This window comes from Notolepis coatsorum (genome assembly GCF_963971535.1).
Source record: "Notolepis coatsorum genome assembly, chromosome: 3".
Taxonomy (NCBI): Eukaryota; Metazoa; Chordata; class Actinopteri; order Aulopiformes; family Paralepididae; genus Notolepis; species Notolepis coatsorum.
The window spans coordinates 53,272,448-53,296,704 of NC_140167.1; the positions used below are offsets into that span (position 1 = coordinate 53,272,448).

The window sequence follows — 24,257 nt, forward strand, 5'->3', positions numbered from 1 at the left end:
TATGATAAGAAATTACGCATTTGATGTCGGAAAAATAAATAATATGGATTCATCTGGTCACAGGGCAGCTGCTTAACCATATCTGAACAAGCTATTTTGGACAAATGTATAATTACTTTAATTACTCAGATATTCAAACACAATTATGCAATTATTGTGAAATGATTGAAAATAATAATTATTTAATGCCTTCTGTGGAATTTGTATTTCTTATTTGTTACACATCTGTTTTAATGATTAATTATATACATTTGAAAGAATGCAGGTCAACATGCAATGTATCCCATTGATTGGTATACAATGGGACAGACCTTTGTTTGATTGATTGATTGATTGATTGATTGAAAACTTTATTAACAGATTGCAGAATGGGTACAGTACAGTACAGCTCAATTACATAAGGGGATGCAGACCAGAGAAATAATTTCGTCTTGTTTACATCAGGGTCCTCCATTTTCAATTCATCATAACATATATGACACACACGACACAGATAGACAGTACTGCTACATCTATACATTTATGACATACCAGATTTGCAAATACAGTACTGTTTGTGATACAAAAAGAGTCCAGAAAAGAGAGTATATTTGACATAGAAACTGTTGGAGGAGGTTGGGTATAGGAGGGGTGGGTGGGGGATAGACTTACACTGTACAAGCAAAACTGTACATTGGAATATTGACAACCATACTTGGTCATTTACTGTACATTGGAGGGGGTTGATATAGCTATAAACCTGCATGCCTTCGAATATATCATTAATCAATTAAACTTATATTGAAATACACTATGAATGAATGAATGAAAACTTTATTTAACAGATTGCAGAATGGGTACAATACAGTACGGCTCAATACACACAATTGTTAAGGGGATGCAGACCTGAGAAAGACGTTTGTCTTGTTTACATCAGGGTCCCCCATTTTCAATTCATATAGAGATATAGCCTATACACCAACACTGAAATGACAGTGGATAAATAAATAAGAACTAAAGCTAATCGGTGGAAATAGACTGCATTAATATTCCATAACAAGTCTTGTGTGCGCCTACGAATGAACAGTAGCCTATAGGCTTAATTATGGAATAATAAGCCATACTGCGTTCATTCATTACGCCCGCCGTAGGCTATATATATTATGTCATTCGTTCATTCATATACAGTACTGCGCACGCGCGTGTGTGTGTGTGTGCGCGCGCGCTGCGGCAGGTGTGTACCGCGAGCTGTATATGATGCCAATACATTAATCTAATCTAGTTTTGATGGCGCGTAAGCGTGATTACGAAACCTAGCCGCATTTCTCGGAGACGCTCTCTGATTGGCACTGACTGACGCTAGGTTTCATAATCACGCGGCTCGCAAGACTCGCAAAGCACTTCCGCCATTCCATTTCACACAGCTGCGTCACTAGTTGCCTTATAAGGACCTCTGGAGGCGTTGTTTTGTATGCAAATGAGCTGAACGGGAACGCGCTTTCGAGTTTAAGACAGAATGCTGTTTCTGTATCTGTGTATTTAAGTCTCATGTTTACCCCAGGCTGTTTCAGTCTTTCCCACACAGCTGGGTCTTGTTTCCAATCACACTCATGTGTCAATTAGTCTGTGTATATTAGTGTTGTTTGCCCTGCCCTCCTGTGCTCGATCATTGTTCATGTTACCCTCGTCCTGTGTGTTGTCAACCTTTTGTTTCTCCGTTCTTATCAGTGAGTCAGTTTTGTATTGTTTGCCACGTTAAAGTAAAGTGCTTATTACTTTCATCCACGACTCGTGCTTCATCTATTTTCATCCTGCACTACCTCTCCTCGTGTTAAATCTGCATACCGGGTTCTACTTCTCTCTACCATCGACATGCCAGCGAAACGCTCCAGGAATCGTAACAGAATGATCGAGCCACACCTGAACCCGGCAGAAAGGAGAGACGGAGCGAGCTTCGCGCTCGGGATCCTGGGCGCTTCGTTCCTGCGTGCCGACCAGGCGACCGCTCGGGATCTGGCACCATGGGACGCAGTGGCCGGACCAGCGGCGCCGATGACAACGGGTGCTTGCGCCGCGGTCACTGCTGTGCTGGATCCCTGGGTGGGGAGTCGCCTGGTCCGCAGGGGAGCGTCGGGGAAGGGGCGCGGATCCCGACGCCACAGCCCCAGGGGAGGGGGATCCCAAGACTGCAGGTCTTCCTCGCCGGCCTGGTCGAGGTCTCCGCCGCCCTGGGGGGTTCCGGAGGACGAGATACCACCATGGCAGACCTGGAGGACGACGCCGAATTCCGCTGCCAGAGGGACCCGGTTGGGGGTCCTGCACCGCGTCCTGCCGCCAGGGAGCCTCCGGTTCGGGGTTCGGCGGTGGGTCTCGCCGCAGAGGAGACCCCAGCCCCAGGTCCTACTCCGGAGTTGTTGCCTTTACCCTCCATCCTTCCCTGCTCCAGCCCTCCTCGTCAGTCCCCTCCTTCCGACCCAGTTCCCAGGAGCCCCGTTCCTCGACCCCCCTTCCTCCCCCCGCACCTCTGCGTCGACGCTGCTACCCTCCCTCCCACCCTTCCCGTTCCCGGGGGGCCTGCTAGGCCGAGCCCCGTCCCTCGTCCCCCCTTCCTTCCTCCGCACCTTTTCGCCGGTGCTGCTCCCACCCTTCCCGTTCCCGGGGGGCCTGCTAGGTCGCCTGGGAGTCGACCTTTGAGGGCGGGGTACTGTCACGCCCCCGGTCCTAATGGACCGGTCATTGGACTTGCAGCACCACTCATGAACATTACACCACTGCATTTGTGTTTATCTATGTTTATTAATTTGTTATCTGTGGTGCTCACTTGTTTGTTGTCTGTGTATCTGTTGTGCCCCATTGTCTAGTCTAGAGTATTATCCCCCTGTTTCTGTATCTATGTGTATTTAAGTCTCATGTTTCAGTATGTTACCCCAGGCTGTTTCAGTCTTTCCCACACAGCTGGGTCTTGTTTCCAATCACCCTCATGTGTCAATTAGTCTGTGTATATTAGTGTTGTTTGCCCTGCCCTCCTGTGCTCGATCATTGTTCATGTTACCCTCGTCCTGTGTGTTGTCAACCTTTTTTTTCTCCGTTCTTATCGGTGAGTCAGTTTTGTATTGTTTGCCACGTTAAAGTAAAGTGCTTATTACTTTCATCCACGACTCGTGCTTCATCTATTTTCATCCTGCACTACCTCTCCAAGTGTTAAATCTGCATACCGGGTTCTACTTCTCTCTACCATCGACATCAACAATCAACCAATCAACAGTCATCTCCCGCCTCGACTACTGCAACGCACTGCTAGCTGGCCTCCCGGCCACTGCCACCAAGCCTCTTCAACTCATTCAAAACGCAGCGGCCCGCCTGATCTCAAACCTACGGAAGTCGGCCCATGTCACCCCACTTCTTAGGGACCTGCACTGGCTCCCCATTGCTGCACGTATCCACTTCAAGGCCCTCGACCTAGCATACCGTGCGACAAAGGGAACCGCTCCCGCCTACCTCCGGTCAATGGTCTCTAACTACACACCCTCAAGACCCCTACGCTCTGCATCTTCTGGCCGCCTCAGACCTACTCCTATCCAAGCTCCCGGAGGGTCATCAAAGAGAAGCCGCCTATTCTCAGTCCTTGCCCCACAATGGTGGAATGAACTACCCATCCCAGTTAGGATAGCCGAATCCCGTCCAATCTTTCGCCGTCGACTAAAGACTCACTTCTTCAACCATTATCTGAAATGATTGAAAAAAGAAAAAAGAAAGAAAAAATCTAACCCTGACTAACCTTACTGTCATGCACTTGTCCTAATAAACTAACCTACACTGTAACACGCAACACTTGATGAACATTGTTACTCAGCTGATAGAGTTGTACCCTTCTTGCTGTCTTGTCATACAGAACTTGTAAGTCGCTTTGGATAAAAGCGTCAGCTAAATGACTAAATGTAAATGTAAATGACATGCCAGCGAAACGCTCCAGGAATCGTAACATATATGATGCCAATACATTAATCTAATCTAATTTTGATGGGTCGCAAGACTCTCAAAGCGCTTCCGGCATTCCATTTTCACGCGGCTGCGTCATTAGTTGCCTTATAAGGAGCTCTGGAGGCGTTGTTTTGTATGCAAATGACCTGAACGGGGACGTGGTTTCGCGTTTGAGACATATGCCATTTCCCAACGCTGTTACGATTCTGGTTCTTGACTACGGTCGGGAACCACCCACCTTCTCTGTCATCTGTCACTTGATTGCTGTCACTTGTTTTTCCCTGTCATTTAGTGCTGTCACTTAGGGGTTGGCTTCTGATTGGCTGTCACGGGGGTGTGTGTGGAATGTTGGTATTTGGTGGCTATGTAACATTCCTTTCCTCTGCTTGTCATTCGTCAGGTCTTCACTTTAGGCGTTCGGAGATAACGCGGCCGGTTCCAGTTCTGGACCACCACTAAGCTCCATTATCTATTCTCTCTTTCCCTTGCCTTGGCATAGTATCCTAGTATTACTCTTTGTGTTCTTTACTATTAAAGTCGAACCTGTTCAAGAGTATACCTTCTCCGTCTCTGTGATTGCCTACAACAATTGGAACTCACCTACCTCCATCCTGACAAACGCAGATATCAGATCATATCACAGGTGCGAACGTTTGAGCCACTTAAGACATATTACCAGCGTGTTGAGGACTCAGAGTGAACTTGTCATTGATTCTGTCTCAGTCGGTTCCAAGATAAGTCTTCCAAGAGAACTCTTTGGAAAATATTGGGGAATGAGACCCTTGTCTTCCTCCATAGCCGAAAAAACAGGTCTTTGTTCTTATCTCCCCAATTAGGTGGCGAGAAACACTGCTTTCATCTCCACTCCTTCGTACACTGTAGGCTTATTGGAAGCCTTACCCTTTGTGCTTAGAAAATACAATAAAACCAAACGTTTTATATGGCAACATGAGTCTTCAAGATGACACAGTGGCGCATGCACTATGCACAGCTATTGCCATCATGGAATTATAAGCGGCTGTTCGAGTGACAGGAGGGACATGCTGAATCCTAATGAGGACAGATCTCTTTTGCATACAGTAAGTGCCAAAATAATTGCCAAAACAATCAAAATAAATAGCAACGTATTTCATTCTGAATGTCTTTGAAGTAACAATCCTTTCAAACCTTTAAAGGTTGAAAGGACCGTTGAATAAAGCTGGCAATGATTCTGAGGTAATATATTTTAATCATCCTTTTGTTTTACTCTCTACCCATTTATTCCGAAAATCAAGGCAGCCAGGGTACAAAGACAGCAGGAGCTTGTGCACTTTTGCTGTGTCATAGATCATAGCTGTGGATGCTGCTGTTCAGCTTAGTTATTATGATAAAACAGCATCTATTAATGACCATCCGATGGATTTCTGTAGCTTTCAGGCTATGGATAATAACCATTTACAAACCTACAAGTAGGCTACTGTGCCTATGAGCACAACAAATAGAAAGGTGGATCGGGTAATTTTATTAATTTATTAATTGTCATTGTGTGAGAAGTTAGACATTAGTCATTCGAACACCCCTTGGTTACATACTAGCAATTATGTAAGTCAATGCATTTCTTTATTTTCTGTGAAGTTTAAAGGTCCCATATTTTGCTTTATTTTTCACTTTTTAGTCAATTCCTGTGAATCTATGGAACACATCTGTACGTTTTTTTTCAATCAAATTCATTGTTTTGTATTTTTAACACTAGCACAGCCGACAAGGGTTCACATGACCCCTAGGCATTTTCAATAAATGTATCCTCGTCACTCGGTCGAGCTCCAGCTCTGTCACTCAATGACTTTTCCTAAAAGTACCCATTTTATCTGGCACAGTTTCTGACATTTCAAAATGACTTCAGGAAAATGGAATTAGAATGTTATTTCAGCTATTTCTGCTGAGCGGCCACCTCCCTCCCTCCTTGACCCTCCCTCCCTTTCACTCTCTCCCTCCCTTTTTCTCCCCCCTCCCTTTCGCTCCCTCCCTCCCTCTCTCTCCCTTCCTCTCTCCTTCTCCCTCCCTCCCTCTCTCTCTCTCCCTCTCTCTTTCTCCCTCTCTTTCCCTCTCTCTATACCTCCCTCTCCCTCCTTCTCACTTCCTCTCCCTCCCTCCCTTCCTCTCTCTTTCCCTCTCTCCCTCTCTCTCTCCCCTTCCCTCCCTTTCTCCTTCTCCCTCCCTCCCTCCCTCCCTCCCTCATTGACCCTCCCTCCCTTCTCTCCCTCCCATCTCCATTCTAAAGGCTGTCGGGTCATCTGACCCGTTCCCGGCGGGAATTATTGTAATTTATTACACGCATTATTTCCACTCGCTGCTCATATACACGTATCACAGTTGATTGTGGGCGGGCGGTGGCAGATCAGAGTTCTAACACGTATTCTTTCACGTCACAGATTGATGTAAATTCAGAATGGCTTAGTTCAGTGGGGGAGGTTCCTGCCTCAGATATAATGAAGAAACGGGACTGGGTAGATTTCACATCTAGTCAGTGTTGGTACAACCCCACATTGCTAGAAAACAATGCAAATCACTGGAATAGGCCATTTATAAGATAGGGGACCTTTAACTCAATCAGCGCCAATCAATGGGGAGCCAGTGCAGGTCCCTAAGAAGTGGGGTGACATGGGCCGACTTCGGTAGGTTTGAGATCAGGCGGGCCGCTGTGTTTTGAATGAGTTGAAGAGGCTTGGTGGCAGTGGCCGGGAGGCCAGCTAGCAGTGCGTTGCAGTAGTCGAGGCAGGAGATGACTGTTGATTGGACGAGGAGTTGGGTGGCTTCTTTTGTCAGGAAGGGGCGGATCCTTCTGACGTTGCTCAGGAGGAATCTGCAGGTTCTGGTTGTCGCTGCGATGTGAGCAGAGAAGTTCAACTGGTCGTCGAGGACAACACCAAGGTTCTTGGCGGTCGGGGACGCGGTCACAGCTGCATTCTCGACTGTGATGGAGATGCCGGTCAGGGGGGAGGATTTGGCCGGCAGGTGGAGCAATTCTGTTTTGCTTAGGTTCAGTTTGAGGTGGTTGGTCGTCATCCAGGCGGAGATGTCGGACAGACAGGCCGAGATCCGCTCAGAGACATGGATATCTGAGGGAGGGAAGGAGAGGAAGAGTTGAGTATCATCGGCATAACAATGATATGAGAAGCCATGAGACGTGATAATGTTACCCAGTGATTTAGTGTAGAGGGAGAAGAGAAGGGGTCCTAGGACCGAGCCCTGGGGGACACCCGTCCGCAGGGGGCGGGTGGCCGACAGAGTCCCTCTCCATGACACTTGGTAGGAGCGGTCATTGAGGTATGATGTCAGCCATGTCAGCGCAGATCCAGCCACTCCCATTCTTGTATCTTACCCTGTGTTACGTTCAAATCCTCCCAGGTGCAGTTTTCTGGGTCAGGCGAGTTGAGCGGTTCGCCCGATCACATTGAGAAGCGTCAAATGCCCCCGATGCATGTGTTGTGGTGGATTATGTTGGCGACACGATGGACACCAATACTGGGAATCGCGTATTGGAATATGACATCAATCCTGCTTTGATCCAACCATGATTTCACATCGATCACAACAACCATGTGTAACGTTACTCCACAACGTATGCCGTTGGTGACGATCAAAGCATAAAAAAACGACCCCCCCCCCCCCTTTCATGCATTCATGATGAAACATAATACCTATTATATACATTTGATTTGGAAATAGTAGCGTGTCCAGGCGAGCAACGGCAACGCTTTTAGTGAAATTCACGTATTCCTCCACCAATCTTTCGCCGTCGACTAAAGACGCACTTCTTCAACCATTATCTGAAATAATAATAAAAAAATCGAACCTTACTGTCATGCACTTACGTCATAAACGAACCTACACTGTAGCACACAACACTTTGATGAACATTGTTACTCAGCTGATAGAGTTGTGCCCTTCCTGATGACTTGTCGTACAGAACTTGTAAATCGCTTTAGATAAAAGCGTTAGCTAAATTACTAAATGTAAATGATAGCGCCGTTTTCTGGGATTAGCCAGGATCAATCTGAAACCAGGGACGTTGGAAGGGGGGGGGGGGGGGGGGGGGTGCTGCAGCACCCCCCCTCAGGTATTGCAAAATAAAAATAAAAATAAAAAATATATATATATATTTTTTTTTATTTTTTTTTTATGACAGTATTTATATATTTGTATATACTGTAACTGTATAACTGTAACACTGTATATTATAAGTTTATCCTGCTCAAAGCACTTCACCATTTTAATATTGTGTGTATTGAGCCGTACTGTATTGTAGCCATTCTCCAATCTGTTAAATAAAGTTTTCATTCATTCATTACACTACTGTATGTACACAATCATACGTGTAAAACCGAGTAGATTTTCGAGTGATGACAGACTGTCACAGACTGATTGAATGACAGGTGAAACAACTAATTGTATTCACCTCCCGTCTCCCGCCCTTCCCACGTGCCACGAACCACTGAGCTACTGTGATACAGTGCTTGCGCAGTCAGTCGATTTTAGCTAGTAGTCAGACTTTGCTAGCACAGAATGTCTCACTCGCAGAAAAGAAAAATATCAGATTTATTTTCGAAACGTCCCGCCGGTCCCAGTGACAGTCCCACTAAATCTGATAAACATCAGAGAGAGACAGAGACGACAGGTTCAGCCTCAGCATCAGGTATTGAAGAGTTAACTGAGTCTGTTCCCCTATACCCCCCCTCGGGCGCCAGGGGCTTGAACTGAGGGGTGATGCAAATAGGGATGGGGTGGCAGCTCATGATGGAAAGAGTGTGCACCGAGTCTGATCTTGAGTTGAAGAATTGGCTCCAAAAGAGAGACAACTGGATGTCCAACAACATCCAAAACAAAATCTTACAGCTGTTTGCCCATGATATTCAGCGACAAATTAGAGGCAAAGCATCCAAAAGCCCATTCTTTGGCTTGAGCGCTGACGGAACCACTGATGTCACTCACTGGAAAAGAACAATTCTCGTGTAATATACAGTTCGCCGATGACAACTTGGAAGCTCAGAACTTCTTTTGGGGTTTTTACAATGCCCGGCCCAGACACAACAGCCGAGACGCTGTTTTTGTGTATAAAATACTTTTACGCCTCGGCCTGCCCATGGAGAGGCTGATAGGATACTGTTTTGACGGGGCCAGCAACATGTACAGGCTAGACCAGGGGTTCCCAAACTTTTCAGGCCGCGACCCAAAAAAAACGGTGTCAGAGAGCCGCAACCCCCACTATTATAGGAGGTAAAAAAAAATGTTAAACGGAAATGTATGGTTGAAACATGCAAACGTTCAAACGCACACACACTAATAAGCATTGGAGGCTTTTAACCAGGGCCGGACTGGGGAAATCATTCAGGCCAGGAAATATAGCCCCAGTCAGGCAATTTTTTAAGCAGGGGGTCTGGGGGTCCCCCACCAGGATTTTTTTTGTTACAAAGACTTCATTTCCTGCATTCTGGTGCAGGATTTTTTTTTATTTGTACCCTTTAAATGCCAGTGTTTGTGATGGCATCACAAATTATTGTTAAAAAACAGGCTAGCATATGTATGATTAGCAACAACACAGATTTTTATGGATTTTCAGTTTTTTGTAATTGATAAATACAATATTTTATTCAACTTCAGCCCTGATCATAACACCACATATTCATTTTATAATTCTAACCCTTTAAATGCCAGTGTGTGTGATGGCATATATTTGCAATATATCAAATGCAAAGTAAATTTTTCTGGGGGGGATTATTACAGGCTAGCATGTGTCAATGATTAGCAGTTTTTCGTAAGGATCCCGCCTCCACCAATCACATGCGGCTCCCTTTGTGTGTGTGTGAGAGCAAGAGAGAGAGAGAGATAGTTCTCCAACTTGTGTGAGTTGCAGTGATCTCCTGGTTGTTCCCCACCTAGGTTATCTAACTATTGCGCTGGTGCAACTAGAAACACTGGCCTGGCCTGCTTCTAAGTTCAGTGGCCTGACCAAATTTTTTTTTAAAAATAATTAAAAATAATTTTTATTTTTTTATCATCTGGCGACCCCCCAGCACCCCCTACCGATTTAAAGTTCCAACGTCCCTGTCTGAAACTATACTTATATTCACCACGGTATAACACACGGACGTATGCATGAAATATTTTTTTCTTTTTCACATATTGAACGATAGATAGTTGATGTCAAATGGGCCATAGTATTGTATCCATAGCTATAATATAGAATATAGATATAGAGCGTTGGCCCAGGAGGAACTAAGATGCTCTAGGCCACCGGCGCTGAATGAGTTAAGTGTTATTAGTGAAATATTAGTTATAGAAATCTAGTCATAAAGTCATTCCAAAGGGGAATTGCTGAGTAGAAGATGACTTTAGATACACCTTACCAACTGGACAATCATTTAGAATAATATCTTCCAGTGGAAAACAACATAGAAAAGGTGTAGCTTTTGCTTTGACTGAGAAAGCAGCAAAAAGCGTGGAAAGTTATCAAACGATATCGGAACGTATTATCACCTTGAGAATGAAAGCAACACCAGCAAGTGTACTGTATCATCACACAAGCCTATGCACCAACTGGAGAAGCTGAGGATGAGATAATTTCTATGAAAATATTGAGAGAACGATGAAAGACCAAAAGAAATGGGGAGATGTGGAAATAGTTGTGGGCGATTTCAACGCCAAATTAGGTGAAGAAAGACCTTTTGGTCTGGTTATAAGAAACGACAGAGGAGATAGACTAGTGGATTTCTGCAGGAAGAACCAATTGTGGATCACCAACACTTGGTTTGAACAACGTAAACCTGCAAGACACATGTGGAGGTCTCCTGATGGAAACACTAGAAACCAAATTGATTACATTATGATAAACCACAGATACAAGAAAGGAATAACAAATTCTAAGGCACGACCATCTGCAGACTGTGGATTAGATCATATTCCAGTAGATGATTCAAGATGCAAGAGGTTTATTTGTCACATACTGTACATACCAGGGCATACAGTGAAATGCGGGTGGTCATGCCTCATCGATTGTGCAATAATACTAATAATAAAATAGACATAAAAAACAGGTAATAAGAAGACATAAGATGTGCATGATAAAAATAGACATGCTGCAGTAGTGATGAAAATGAAGATCAAACTGAAAACCATAAAAAAAAGAAAACAACACAAAAGATGGGACGTGAAGAGTCTGAAAGGAGCAACCATGAAGAGACGATACAGAAACGAAGTGAACAAAACATTAGAAAATACAGAGTTAGCAGATATTGAAGATCCACAAGAACTGGACAAAACTGAAAGAAAAACTGGGAAGCGTTGCAGACATCATCTGTGGTAAACTAGAAAAAGTTGAGAAACAATAGTGGATGACGAAAGACGGATGAGATGAAAAAGAGAGCAGCCATGAAGAATGAGGACAGAAAAACGGAATACAACAAAAAGAAAGGTACAGAAGATGTGTAGAGATGCAAAAGAGAAGTATTACAAAGAAAAATGGGTAACACTTTTTAATAACACTCAGTTATAAGACATTTATAAGGTATTTGTATGTAGATAATGAACTAATCATGAACAAACGATTTATATACATTCGTAAATGATTATTATTATTATTATTTGTATAACATTTACAAATTTGTTATAGATTATTTATATATATTTCCAACTGATTAGTACATAATTTGTAAATGTACTAGTTTAACATTCATAAATGATCTGTTGGTCACTTTTTCCCCACGTTTAACCTCTTAAGCCTGGAGCCCTATTTTCTGAAAATCTGCCTAAAATACATACCTAAGTAAATGAAATATTGCTCCACTTCTACAAAGTCCATTTGCATGTTCTTGGTATCTAGGGACATCTATGGACCTCAGTGAATGTATTCCCAGTGTCAGAAAAAAATCTTCTATTACTAGGCTTGCTTGTGATGAAACAAATGAGAATATGAATTATGATTTTTCTTTGCATCTTTGACAGTGAATAACACCATGCTAAAATGACCAGACATGAAAAACTGCCACTGATCTCGTTCAGTACCTTCTTGAGATCACGTGGAAAAAAACCAGAAGGAAATGAATAAAGGGAAGATGATTAAACAGAAGGTTTTGTAGATACAGTACTGAATTCTCCCATCCGGACCAATGCAATTTGAAATATTATTATAAAATATAGAATAGCAGGCTTATAAATAACCTTATTATAGCCAATTCACACATTTATGGATTGTGCCAAATCTTATTTTTCAAATGCCCAAGCTCAATTTGGATTTAGTATCACCAGGCGTGCATAAGAACAGACAATGAAATCTACTGTATGCAGTAGGTTTATTATTCTGGCCAAAGTGACGGCATTTTGAAACTAATTTCAAATCTGATTGTTGCTCAATGCTAAAAATAGGGGAGCCAAACTAACTGCGCTCCAATATATGCCAATAACGTAATGGCAGAGTAATAAGATATATTAAAAAAATGCATACAGAACCCATTTGCTTTTTTTGACCTAGAGGCCTCTGGGTAGGGTGTTTCTGAAAAATTCCAAAGCTCATTGAAAGCTCTCGATGTCCTCTTCAAAATGGCGTAAAAAAAACTACAATTACCGATGGTCAATTTTCAAAATGGCCAACGTTCGTGTTCCACCCCCCAGGGTGGGTACCGACCCCTAAATGACATTATGATCATAGATCCATATTTTTCAGAGTGATGCAAAAAATTTGCGATTTTAAAATCAAACGTTTTCAAGTATTAACATCACTAACATGTCACAAAAGCATGTAGAATGTATATTATCATCAATACGTTAGTTTAGCAATAGGTTAAAAGGGTTCAAAGATAGTTTTAAGTTTTCGATTTTCGATCGTCCATTCCAAGCTTGAAACGAAAATGGACATTTTGAACCATGGAAATTGTAGTCTTTTTGCGGCCATTTTGTAGAGGACATGCATAGCTGTCGACCAGCTATGCAATTTTTCCGAACTACACTTCATGGCAAGTTCCATGGGGGTTCAAAGTTCAGAGTTAAATTATGAATTATGTCAATAACTGTTATTAATCGCGATAATAAGCCACAAAAGGTAAAGTTTTTGACAAATATTGAAACGCAGTTAGTTTCTCCTCCCTATTGTTAGCATGTAGGAACAATTAGATCTGAAATTAGTCTCAAAACGGTTGCACTGTGGTGAAAATAAAAAAGTACACTAGATTAGAGTAGATATCATTATCTGTTCTTATGCACGCCTGGTGATACTAAATCCAAATTGAACTCGGGCATTTGAAAGATAATATATGTATATATATATATTAGAGCTGGGCATAGATAATTTTTTTTAATCTAGATTAATCTACCTGCAATCCTGGAATTAATCTAGATTAATCTAGATTAAAATGGCTCAAAAAAAGAAAGACAAATCTGCCGAAGGCGTTCAAAATAGGTGTGTTCTACCCAAATAATGACCAGAGGAGGAGATTTATCCTCTCCTCTTCATCTGAGGAGTCACTAGCTATTCTATCTCCTTGTTCAACAGCATGAACATGTCTCTTCTATTTGTAATTTCCAGTGTTTCTTTTAAAACCAGATTTATCGTAATTGTCTGTGCCCTTCCTTTGATGCCATTAACATTGTTACACTGATATTGACAGCTCTCTCCAGTGTAAAATCACTCTCTGTCAGTAGTTTCTTCTGTGAACCTTCATTTCTTAATCCACACACAAACCTGTTTCTCAATGTGTCTTTTAGTGAATCTCTAAATTAATGCTGCTGACTGGTTGCTCACACACAGACTGCTGCAGAAGCAGGTTTCTCAACAAATTCAGTGCAAGCCCAGTGTAACAGTTCCATGAATGAATGAATGAATGAATGAAAACGTTATTTAACAGATTGCAGAATGGGTACAATACAGTACGGCTCAATACATACAATTGTTAAGGGGATGCAGACCAGAGAAAGACGTTTGTCTTGTTTACATCAGGGTCCCCCATTTTCAATTCATATCGACATTTATGACATACACAACATACATGACAGCTTTGGCTGTTTGTACGATGAAACAAAGAACTTCTAAGATATACATTAACTTGGATTTCAGTGATATTCAGCGGTTATGTCAGTGTTCTTGAAAGCTTGTAGTTGTGTATGTCATAAAAAAAAACTCGCATCATTTGGGTATTTCTGAATGTTTTGGCATATGAGTCTATATAGGATGCATTTTTGTGTAATTGTTTGATCATAATACAGGACTAAGGAACATGGTATTTTTTTAGTTCAAATTATATATATAGGACTATGTATAAAGAAACCATTTCTTCTTTCAGAAAGGCTGATATAAAGCTAATGTTTTGTGTAATTGTTATACTCATTGAGGACCATTTAATTTGTAGTATTAATCGTAGAATCATATCATATGAGTACCTTCAATAAAGAGTAGATCTGACTACTTTACTGAATTAACAATTACTGTGAATATCTCCAAACCACGCTCACAAACATTGAGTAACAATACATTGGATGATGTAACTGATATGGATATTAGTCGCTACTGGAGAAAAAGACGCTGGTACCCTTGACAGTTAAAAAAAAAGAAATCACTTTATTCTAGAGCTGGGCCGTTAACATCAGGGTCCCCCATTTTCATTTATTTGCTCCACATTATCATTAGCCCCTTTCGTGACTGTGATGCACTGAGTGAATCCACAGTCACTTGCTCCTCAATAGGAAACCAACCTAGATTTACCATGAAGGACTGGTTCTGGCCGAACCGTTCGTTATACAAGTATCACAGAGAAATTACAAAGGTACTCACAGTTGCACGAGGGTTTCGGACAGAGATACGGGATGGTGCGCAAGCCATTTCTGTTGTAAACACTCACGATAGTCCAGTCGATCCTTCCTTTAGTGTGTAAAGTGGATTTCCTCCTCTTGTAGATGTTTCCCAGTGCCGCCCGTATCAACGTGAGCTAACATGCTAACTCGCTAACGTTAATAATGTAAACAAAGCTTGCAACGGACTTCTTCTTTCTTGCATTGCGCAGATTCAGACGTCCTCATCGCCGAATTGTGTTATATCCTGAGGACTTCTTAACCTCACCTGTATAACAATGATTACCGGACCACTACTTTAGTTTAACACATTATTCTGACTACAGCTCCGGTAGTGCAATCACTTCCTGGTACCACAGCTGGGAACTACGGCAAGTATTTAAGGACAATACAGACCCAACGTTGAGAAAAAGATTAACGGCGTCAAATATATTATCGCGCGATACTAGTCTCGCAATAACGCAGCACGTTAACGCCGTTAACGGCCCAGCTCTAATATATATATATAAATGTAAATATATATAAATTGGCTATACTAAGGTAATGTATAAGCATCTATTCTATATTCTATAATAATATTTCAAATTGCATTGGTCCGGATGGGAGAATTCACTACTGTATCTACAGAACCTTCGGTTTTATCATCTTCCCTTTATTAATTTCCTTAGATTTTTTGTACCCATGATCTCAAGAGGGTACTGAACGAGGTCAGTGGCAGTTTTTTAAGTTGGTCATTATTATCATGGTGTTATTCACTGTCAAAGATGCAAAGAAAAATCATAATTCATATTCTCCTTTGTTTCATCACAATTTAAGCAAGCCTAGTAATAGACACAATATTTCTGACACTGTGAATACATTCCCTGAGGTCCATAGATGTACCTAGATACCAAGAATATGCACATCGTTTGGAACAGGTTAAAAACAACAGAAAAACTAAAATCTATCTTATAACACTTTAACCTATTGGTAAACTAACGTATTGATGATAATATACATTATAACTGCTGTTGTGACATGGTTATGATGTTCATACTTGAATACGCTTTCAGAATATGTAATTTTTATCAGACAGTCTGGAGAACTTGATTTATGACGTGATGTCATTTTGGGACCGGTACCGGTCCCGTCGGGCTTAAGAGGTTTAACCTCTTTTTTCTTTTTCTTTGGTTTAAAACCATTGGTAAACAAATGTAGTGCTGAAAATATACACTTGACTGCTGTTTTGACAGGGTTAGGGTCTTTACTCTTGGCTACATTAATTCATACATTCTGTAGAGATGGATTTAAAGGGGAACTATCTTATAAATGGCTTTTTTCAGTGTTTTTGAGTACTTGATTAGAAATACAAAACAATGAATTAAAAAAAAATTACAGAGGTGTTCCATAAACTCACAGGAATTGTGTAAAAGTGCCCAAATAGTGAAATAAATAGTAAAATAGTTCCCCTTTAAGCAAACAACTAATTATACCTCTGGTCTCTGTCCATGGTGCTGAAATATGCACCAAACTAGATACGATGAAAGCTGTTTTCACTGCTCTCTAAGTCAGGCATTACATGCAAACATTAAGCATTATGAATGAGAGATGTAGAAGGATTTGTATTGGTCTGCTTTGGTTCCCCCCCTAATAGTCCCATACAGGGTACAAATTAGTCACACGCCGACCGCCACAGGCTTGTAGATTTAATGTTTGGCCGTCATAAATTAAGGCCTGGGCGCCATCTGGCGGCCAACAAAATCCACTGCATGCGTCGGCTAGAGCTGCCGCGATCGCTGTTGCATCACGCTCACCGCAGAGTTAGGCTGAATACCGCGTCACCGCTGTTTTTTATCATAATAATAAAGTTGGCTTACGGCTCTGCAGATATACCCTACTCGGTTCCAAGCGACCCTATTGGTCCAGCCTGGCTCTGCGGCTCTGCAGATACCCCCTACTCGACGCGTCACACTTTGTAGCCTCTGAACAGAACGCCGCGCCGCCATCTTTACTGCCTCGCTAAGGATGCATTTCATTCAGGATTTGTTTGCGACAGAACCAAGTGCAATAAACAAAAAAGAATGGATTCACTGTGTATTCTGCCTTATTTATTGATGAAACAACCGACATCAACCCAATTTACCACGAGCGGAGAGTTTAGTGTCACAACAAGATCGCTGATGTGTTAAGTTTGTTGTTGTTATTAGCCTAATACTACAGTCAGCCGATATAGAGAGGTAACGTTAAACCCGGGTTTGCTTGGTAGAATACACAATGAGAGGTAACGTTAGCGTTGGCAGAATAGACGCAACGAGAGTCTGGTTAATGTTGTTATTGATTGATTGATTGAAACTGTGTTAAACTCTGGCTTGCTGCAAGCCCTCGGACATCTATGCCCACGGAGCGCTGCACAGATGTCCGCCAGGGTGGCAGCCACACATAATAATAATAATAATAGATTGGATTTGTAATGCACTTTTTGTTCACTGGGATCCCAAAGTGCTACACTACATGGTTAAAACAGTTAAAAAATAGAAATAAAATGTGTGTCCCGACCCCACTTCTATGTTTCAATAAATTATTTGCATTTAAAACTATTAACACTGACTCATTCCTTCAGTTCACTCAAAATTATGCTAATATTCCTTATGTTGTTTATGATATTAATTGAAAATAGCATATGAGAGTATTATATGTAATAATAACACATGGCGATATAATAAAAAGCTATTTATAATTTTTGGCTAGTAAAAAATCTGCCCGGCTGGTACTTTTAAAAATCTACCAGCCAAATGGCTGGTGAGTCAAAAAGTTAAGTTTGTTCCCTGGTCCCATACCTTGGCCTTAGCTGAAACGCCACTGGTTTGTATGTTATTTGTATGCTATCCTAGCTTAGCACACATGGAAGTAGATATGGATCAGCTAGCCTAGCTAACTACTAAGGGATAGGTGTTTTTGGCCAACTGCTAGGCTAGCTGGTCTATATTAATTTCCATTCATTTGTAAAGAAATTGGCAATTGGTATCTATCTTCTTGTCTGACTCTGTAGAAGACAGTAATCGCATTTCCCAAAATGTTGGCATGTTCTTTTAAGACTGAATGTAGGGTGTGTATTTTTGAACAGGCTTCCTTTCTACCTATTTGGGGCAACACGACTCCAATGCAACATTCAGGGGTTCAGAGAACAAGGCAGACACATTGAACTGTGTCTGACTGCCGTCTGGTGGAAATTTGTGCTTTACTAAGCACAACTTTCTAGTTTCATCTGTGTTGTCGTGTTGTAGCCCTGCCCTACATTGCAATTTGCAAACACTGCCAAGCTGAACAGGACAAGTCAGCATGCATGCCATTCAAACGGATATAGAATATAATAAAATGAAGATATAACAGAATCAAAATCAATTCGTTCAGCAAGTTTCTGGTAACTTGTGCATTAGACTTAGAGCACAGATACAGTGCAGCTAACTCCGAGACGTTAAGCCAACCCACCCCCCTCCCCCACGCACACAAACACACGCACGCACGCACCACCACCACCACACACACACACACACACACACACACACACACACACACACACACACACACACACACACACACACTTCAGAAAGGCAGTCAGCTACAAGCATCACACCACCCACTAATAATTTCATCCCTCACTAAGCTTTTTTGGGACGTCTGAAGTTGGTAAAGCTACGGTACTACTTCCTTACATAATTTCTAATTCCTTGCATTTAAAGGAAGGCAACACAGCGGGACAACATTCAAATAGTTTTGTTGAGCCTCGGGTGAACGTACTAGTGTTGGTATTATGGATCGGAAATGGCAATGCTGAGCATATAATTCCTGGATTCTTAATTCTGGATTTGGTTATTCACTATGTCCAAAATGACGAAGCAGGGCTCTGGATGCAACAAATATTTTTCCGAAAAGAAGGGTTGAGCTTTCTCCCACGATGAAATCTTCTGTGGCAGCTTTTCACATAACAACCATCCTTTAACCCAAAAATCAGCACACACAGTCAACAAATGGAGGCTTGCCCCAGACATTATGAAGTCAGCTTTCCAGGCCCAACCAAACATATGCTGATATTTTTTAATGAGGTAGTGCAGCCAACAAATTCAAAAATATTGTCCTAGCATTTATAAAGTAATGTTAACGTAGTGATTCCTGGAATTCAGACTCCAGAAAGCAGAAATATCTCTAGTACAGACACTTTTACCATCTCTAGTACTGAGACTAGATTTACCACTCAATAAGAAACAGATTTACCTTCTTCCAGTATCTCTCTTAATAAACACACATCTATAACTCAAAACACTGTGCATATACTTTGTTTCCCTGCTGCTATTGCTGCAGGACTTCATCTGCTTGCAGAAATTACTTTCACCGTTTATTGCAGTGGTTTAATTACCTGATTTGAGGGAGAAGTAAACCAACGCGTTGCTCTATTTAGAAGTCACCTATTTCTCATACAGTTGTCACATGACTTTTTTTTGTTTCTTTAACAGGATTCCGTTCATTGTACAATGAGTTTTATTTGATCAATGCGGAACAAAACTGCTTGGATTAACGTTTGGATGACGCTGTCTCTCTTTAATCCTTTCACTCCAGATTGGTCCGAGAGGAAAACTGCAGACTTTTCCAGGAAAAATGGTAAACACTGTGTACAGTGATGAGGAAAAGGGAATTCAAGACAAGGAGGGCAAGGAGGAGTCCATCCTGGCCATGTTGGGAATCATCGGGACCATCCTCAACCTGGTGGTGATCATCTTTGTCTACATCTACACTACCATGTAAGGCCCTGCCTACTGACACTCCTATAAATGATCCTAGACCAGTAAGCACATCTGTAAACTACATTGTACATTGTACATCCGTATAACTGATCCTGGACCAGTTAGGCATACAGTATCTGTATCCGTCTCCACTGTAACCAGTTATGTTGATCGACTTGGAACCGCGACCGAGAGGCGCCGCTAATACTTCTGTGGACTTTCCCGACGGGGGATGGGATCTGAGGCCGCACGGTCATCACCGTACGGTGTGCATCACACGGTGTTGCAAACTAACTGTGGTGGGACTGTGGGAGACTGGCCCGTCCCCTCTGGCATCTCTGCCGGAGACGGAACCACCCAGAATATCTGTTCCTTTTTGACTGAGACGCAAACGAATGAAGCTATAGGGTGAGCCGCCCGTTCAGACAGCGCTCACCAGCCGACCCCATGAGGGAGGGAGAGGACTGCCTTACTGTGTACCGGGAGCTTCGGCAGCATGTGGTTGAGAATGCTGGGTGGATATTCGGAAAGAATGGACGGGTCTGATCTGCAGGGAATGCAAACGGGGTGGACAAAGTATACGTACAAAGTACTTTGACATGTGGACAAAGTAAAAACGTGCGTCTACTTTTCTGTTGTTTTTCTCTACTTTTTCACAAGAAATACCCTCAGTGGAACATGATCAAATGTATTTATATTATAAGAACTGAATTGAATGGAATATGATTATTGAACAACTTGGTTTAATGATTGTTATTATATTGTATTAACTACTATTTTCAGGAAAATTTTATTTTGGACAGTGTTCTTGCATTGCATAACGAGGCTGAATCTGCGATAATCTGCAAATGAGTTATATTTATAATAATTTATTGTTTATTGTGTTTATTGATACAAATTGTGTATTGAAATGGTGTTTTGGCTGTTTCTAAAGTGCTAAAATGTTATGAACAATCTTGCACAGTGTTGTTTCAACATTGTAACACCGCAGTGTATGATCAGCTGTAATTGCAGAGATGCATTAGTAATACTGTATGTAATAATATTTCAGATATATTACTTTGTAATTATACAACATAAAACACAACATTGAATATTACAATTATCATGCATTTAGAAAGCTATTTAATGTTCCATTAACATGTCTGCAATTAAGGGTCATTACTGTATATCGGAAGAGGAAATCCTCTATTGAAAGTGTATGCATCTTTGTGAGAGAAACTTGTTAAAGGGGATATTTAGATAGTGATGAGAGCCATCTTCTCCGCTGTGACAAGATCAAAATAAGTATTTCACTTCATTTGATGTGTTTCTAGGTAAGATCCAGGTACCTGCTGTAGTTTGGTGAGTGAGAGGGAAGCATCAAATTATACCACAGAGTCTGCATGAGTCAACATCAACATGTGCATTTTCAAGTGGTGACATGCGATATTACTACACTGTAATCAGTCCATTTATCAAAATGTATAGCATTTCTCCTGAACTTTAGAGCTTAGGATAGATTGCATTTTGTGTCATCCCTCCATCTCCATCAGAACACGAGATAATCTGACCCCCTGGAGAAACCCCGCTGGGTGACCTCGCCCGATGGTGAGCACATGCTAGAGAACTGCCGGCTCTATTTCCCCAACTATTTTCATCTCTAGTGGACCCAACCCGAGGAGCGCTGAGCACAGTGTTCTGAGACGGTGTCTGCGCCTCACGAGAGGTCTGCTCTGCTGCGTGATGTCATCTGGCAGAGTTTCTCGGGGGGCTCCTATAGGCAGCTGAGCTCTCGAGACACGGATCACGTCTGATCACATGTCCTCCTCAAAACAGAACAATATGATTGACGTAAAGAATTGGCAAAATGCATCTTTAAACTTGTGCATAAGGACTGAACACCTTAAAACATCAGGCAATTGGTATTTCCATTGTGTGTACGAAATCAGATCAATGCTACTTTGTGAAGGGGTCCACTCAGTATTATACAGATTATACAGTATTATTATTATTTTCTTTTTTTGCTAAAGTCCCAGTGGTGGGAATTTGTTACAAGAATGATCCCACACCACTTCAAGCTACATAATGTAAGACCTACTACTTGTAGTTTCAAATCCCGGCTCTCTTTGTGAAATGTACTGTACATGTATCTCATGAAATGACTTGTTTATACTTTAATGGTGAGCTGGGGAAAGGTTTTGTTGAAAACATTTGTACAAATTAAATTATATATTGTCTAAAAATAAAGTAACAATCTAGGCCAGTACGCACAAAGCCTGAACTGTAAGGTCCAACAACCACATGGATTCAAGCAGTGAAATCAACTTAAATCAGCTATTAGTTATTTCAAACATACAAGTCCAGGTCAAACGATTTAACCACACATTTTTTATCAGTTGGTATTGTAACCAAATACATTCCCATGTATTGATCACACAAATCCGCAATAGCTGTGACCGCATACGTGCAATCATCCACACACACACACAAACACTTGACCTCCATGCCAAATTTCAGCCTCCAAGGGTGAAAACTGTGGCCAGAGGGTGGGGACACATTCGAGCGAGAATAGAATACATTGGAAACATTTGATCTATACACAGGATTTAAGAATGTATAGGCAGACGGCAGGTTAGCTACATATTTGTGTGTACATTAGTGTGTTTGTGTGTTTCGGTCCACAACCTCATGATTTCAGAAAGTGCCTGAGTGCCTCAATCTCACTGTTCAGAGAGGTCAACATAGAGAAGGAAAACACACACAGTACTGGTGAATTCAGCATTTTTATACTGTACCACTTTGCACAAACATACTTATGACCATCTATAAACAGGGCCAGGGATGGAATTTACAGGGAAACATATATTCTGGTACATACATTATTTCTTCTACAAGGTTTAGTCGGTAAAGTTAGTAATTTTGGTAACAATTTCCTTAATGCATACACCTATCAAGAATTACCGGTATATACAAAATTAATCATAATGTGTTACAGGTCCACTCATAGTTAATGAATTAATTAATTGGTCAGTTTGATCTTAGTCTCCCAATACTTTGTTAGTAAATTTTGATAATTATGAACGTTATTTCCTGAAAAATTATAAGCACATCTCTGGCAAATACATGATTTAAAAAGTTGCTTTTGCAGTATTGTGGGTTAATTGTCTTTGACTACTAGCTAGTCGACTAAGAATTTATTTAGTTGAGGACAGCCCTAATCACAAGTGTGGTTATCATCATCATACTGTACACAATCACTGATAATGATCTACATAGATCAATGACACTAAATGATACACTAAGTGGCAAATGGCAGCTTCTGATTTGCATCACATGGACATGAGTATGAGGGCCTCTAATGTTTCTTACAATATATTATAAATGTCACGCTATGCCTTCAGTAAATGGTTACCCATGGTTTCTGAGGTAAAGTTCTGGTTTTCCATTGACAGAAGAAGTTGGAGGAAAGCTGAGCTCTTAGACAGTCTTGCGAATGTATTCATATGGTGTTTGCATTATTAGCTACTCCCCTCACCGTTATTGTTTACTTGGCTCTTCCTAAAACAAATGTAATCTTAATTATTTACATGTTTTATTAATGAGTACGCCAAGTCTCATATAAAAATCGCTCATAATGAATTGTCTCTTGTTGATACTGCGAGCAGGAGAGGTATGAAAAAATGTGTGCTTTCAGATTTTATTCTCCTGTTCCTGTCCTTTCTATCCTTTTCCAGCCTGCGGTTTTGTTAAAAATTATCAAAATAAAATATCTTAAAAGTGACTTACAGTATCTTGTCTTTCATCCTTTGTGTTCAATTAAAGGGGGACATGTCTAATATGTTATTTCCATGGCCTAAGACAGTTAAATCAATATGTGTGAACATGAGAAACCAGAGAAGTAAGAATCAAACTTGTGTCATCAAGTATATAAGTCTGGAGCTGCTCCACTGACAATGAACACTTTTATATCCAAAAGAGCTTTATTCTATAGTAGCAGACTCAAACATTCCCCTTGGTGCTCTCAGTGTCATCTATAAAATCGTTCCCAATTCATTGTCTAAGCCAGGCACAGCTTCAGAATTTATACTTGATGACATCACACGTTTGAGTTTTGACACTAATTTTTGGATTTGGCAGAGACACTCATATTTTACTAACTGTCTCAGACCAGAGGAATAACATATTCCATGTCAATTCTGAAATTGGACCAGGTTCCCCTTTCAGGTTTACCATCAAACCTACGAGAGCTCATGCAGGCTAATAGATACACATTGTCATTATTAAGAGACTCTCCCCCCGTCATACAATCCGAGATCAGAGGGAACGTCAAGTAGCGCCACAAAGATTTCCATGTGAGAAAGGCACCCGAGAGCAACTCTGAAGAGAAGCTTTGAGGAACTCGACTCTGACAGCTAGATGTAGATACCTACATTAAAGAGCCTTGAAGGCTGGGTGGAGAAGTGGACCACGAGAGTCAACAGCGTTACATTCCACAGGACACATTTCTCCGTCCGGCTGCAAATCGATCTGAAAGACGGAAGAAAAACTGAGGGAAACACAAAGCTAGCAGGACAAAAGAGGCAGAGAACCGAATCATCCCCTAAACACGTTTATTTTTATTCCATCGTCCTTTCTGTTTGTGTCATTTACTGTAGGTCATATACGTGTCAGAATAATTTCCCCCCTCCATTAAGAATGCTGTGGGGTTGCAAACAGACTGGAATAATCCTGTTGGAGGAAGGG

General features: G+C 41.4%; 1 protein-coding gene across 1 annotated transcript in view; it reads left to right on the forward strand.

Annotated features, from left to right (window-relative positions):
* The window catches only part of tunar (TCL1 upstream neural differentiation-associated RNA), a gene marked incomplete at both ends in the record, with an annotated part of 35,518 nt that extends 15,964 nt beyond the window's left edge, over window positions 1–19,554 (forward strand). Inside the window, one exon of the mRNA XM_084311206.1 lies at window positions 19,369–19,554. Within this exon, the coding sequence (XP_084167332.1) occupies window positions 19,369–19,554 (186 nt within the window). The remainder of the gene's footprint in view (window positions 1–19,368) is intronic.
* Between the last annotated feature and the right edge of the window lie 4,703 nt (window positions 19,555–24,257).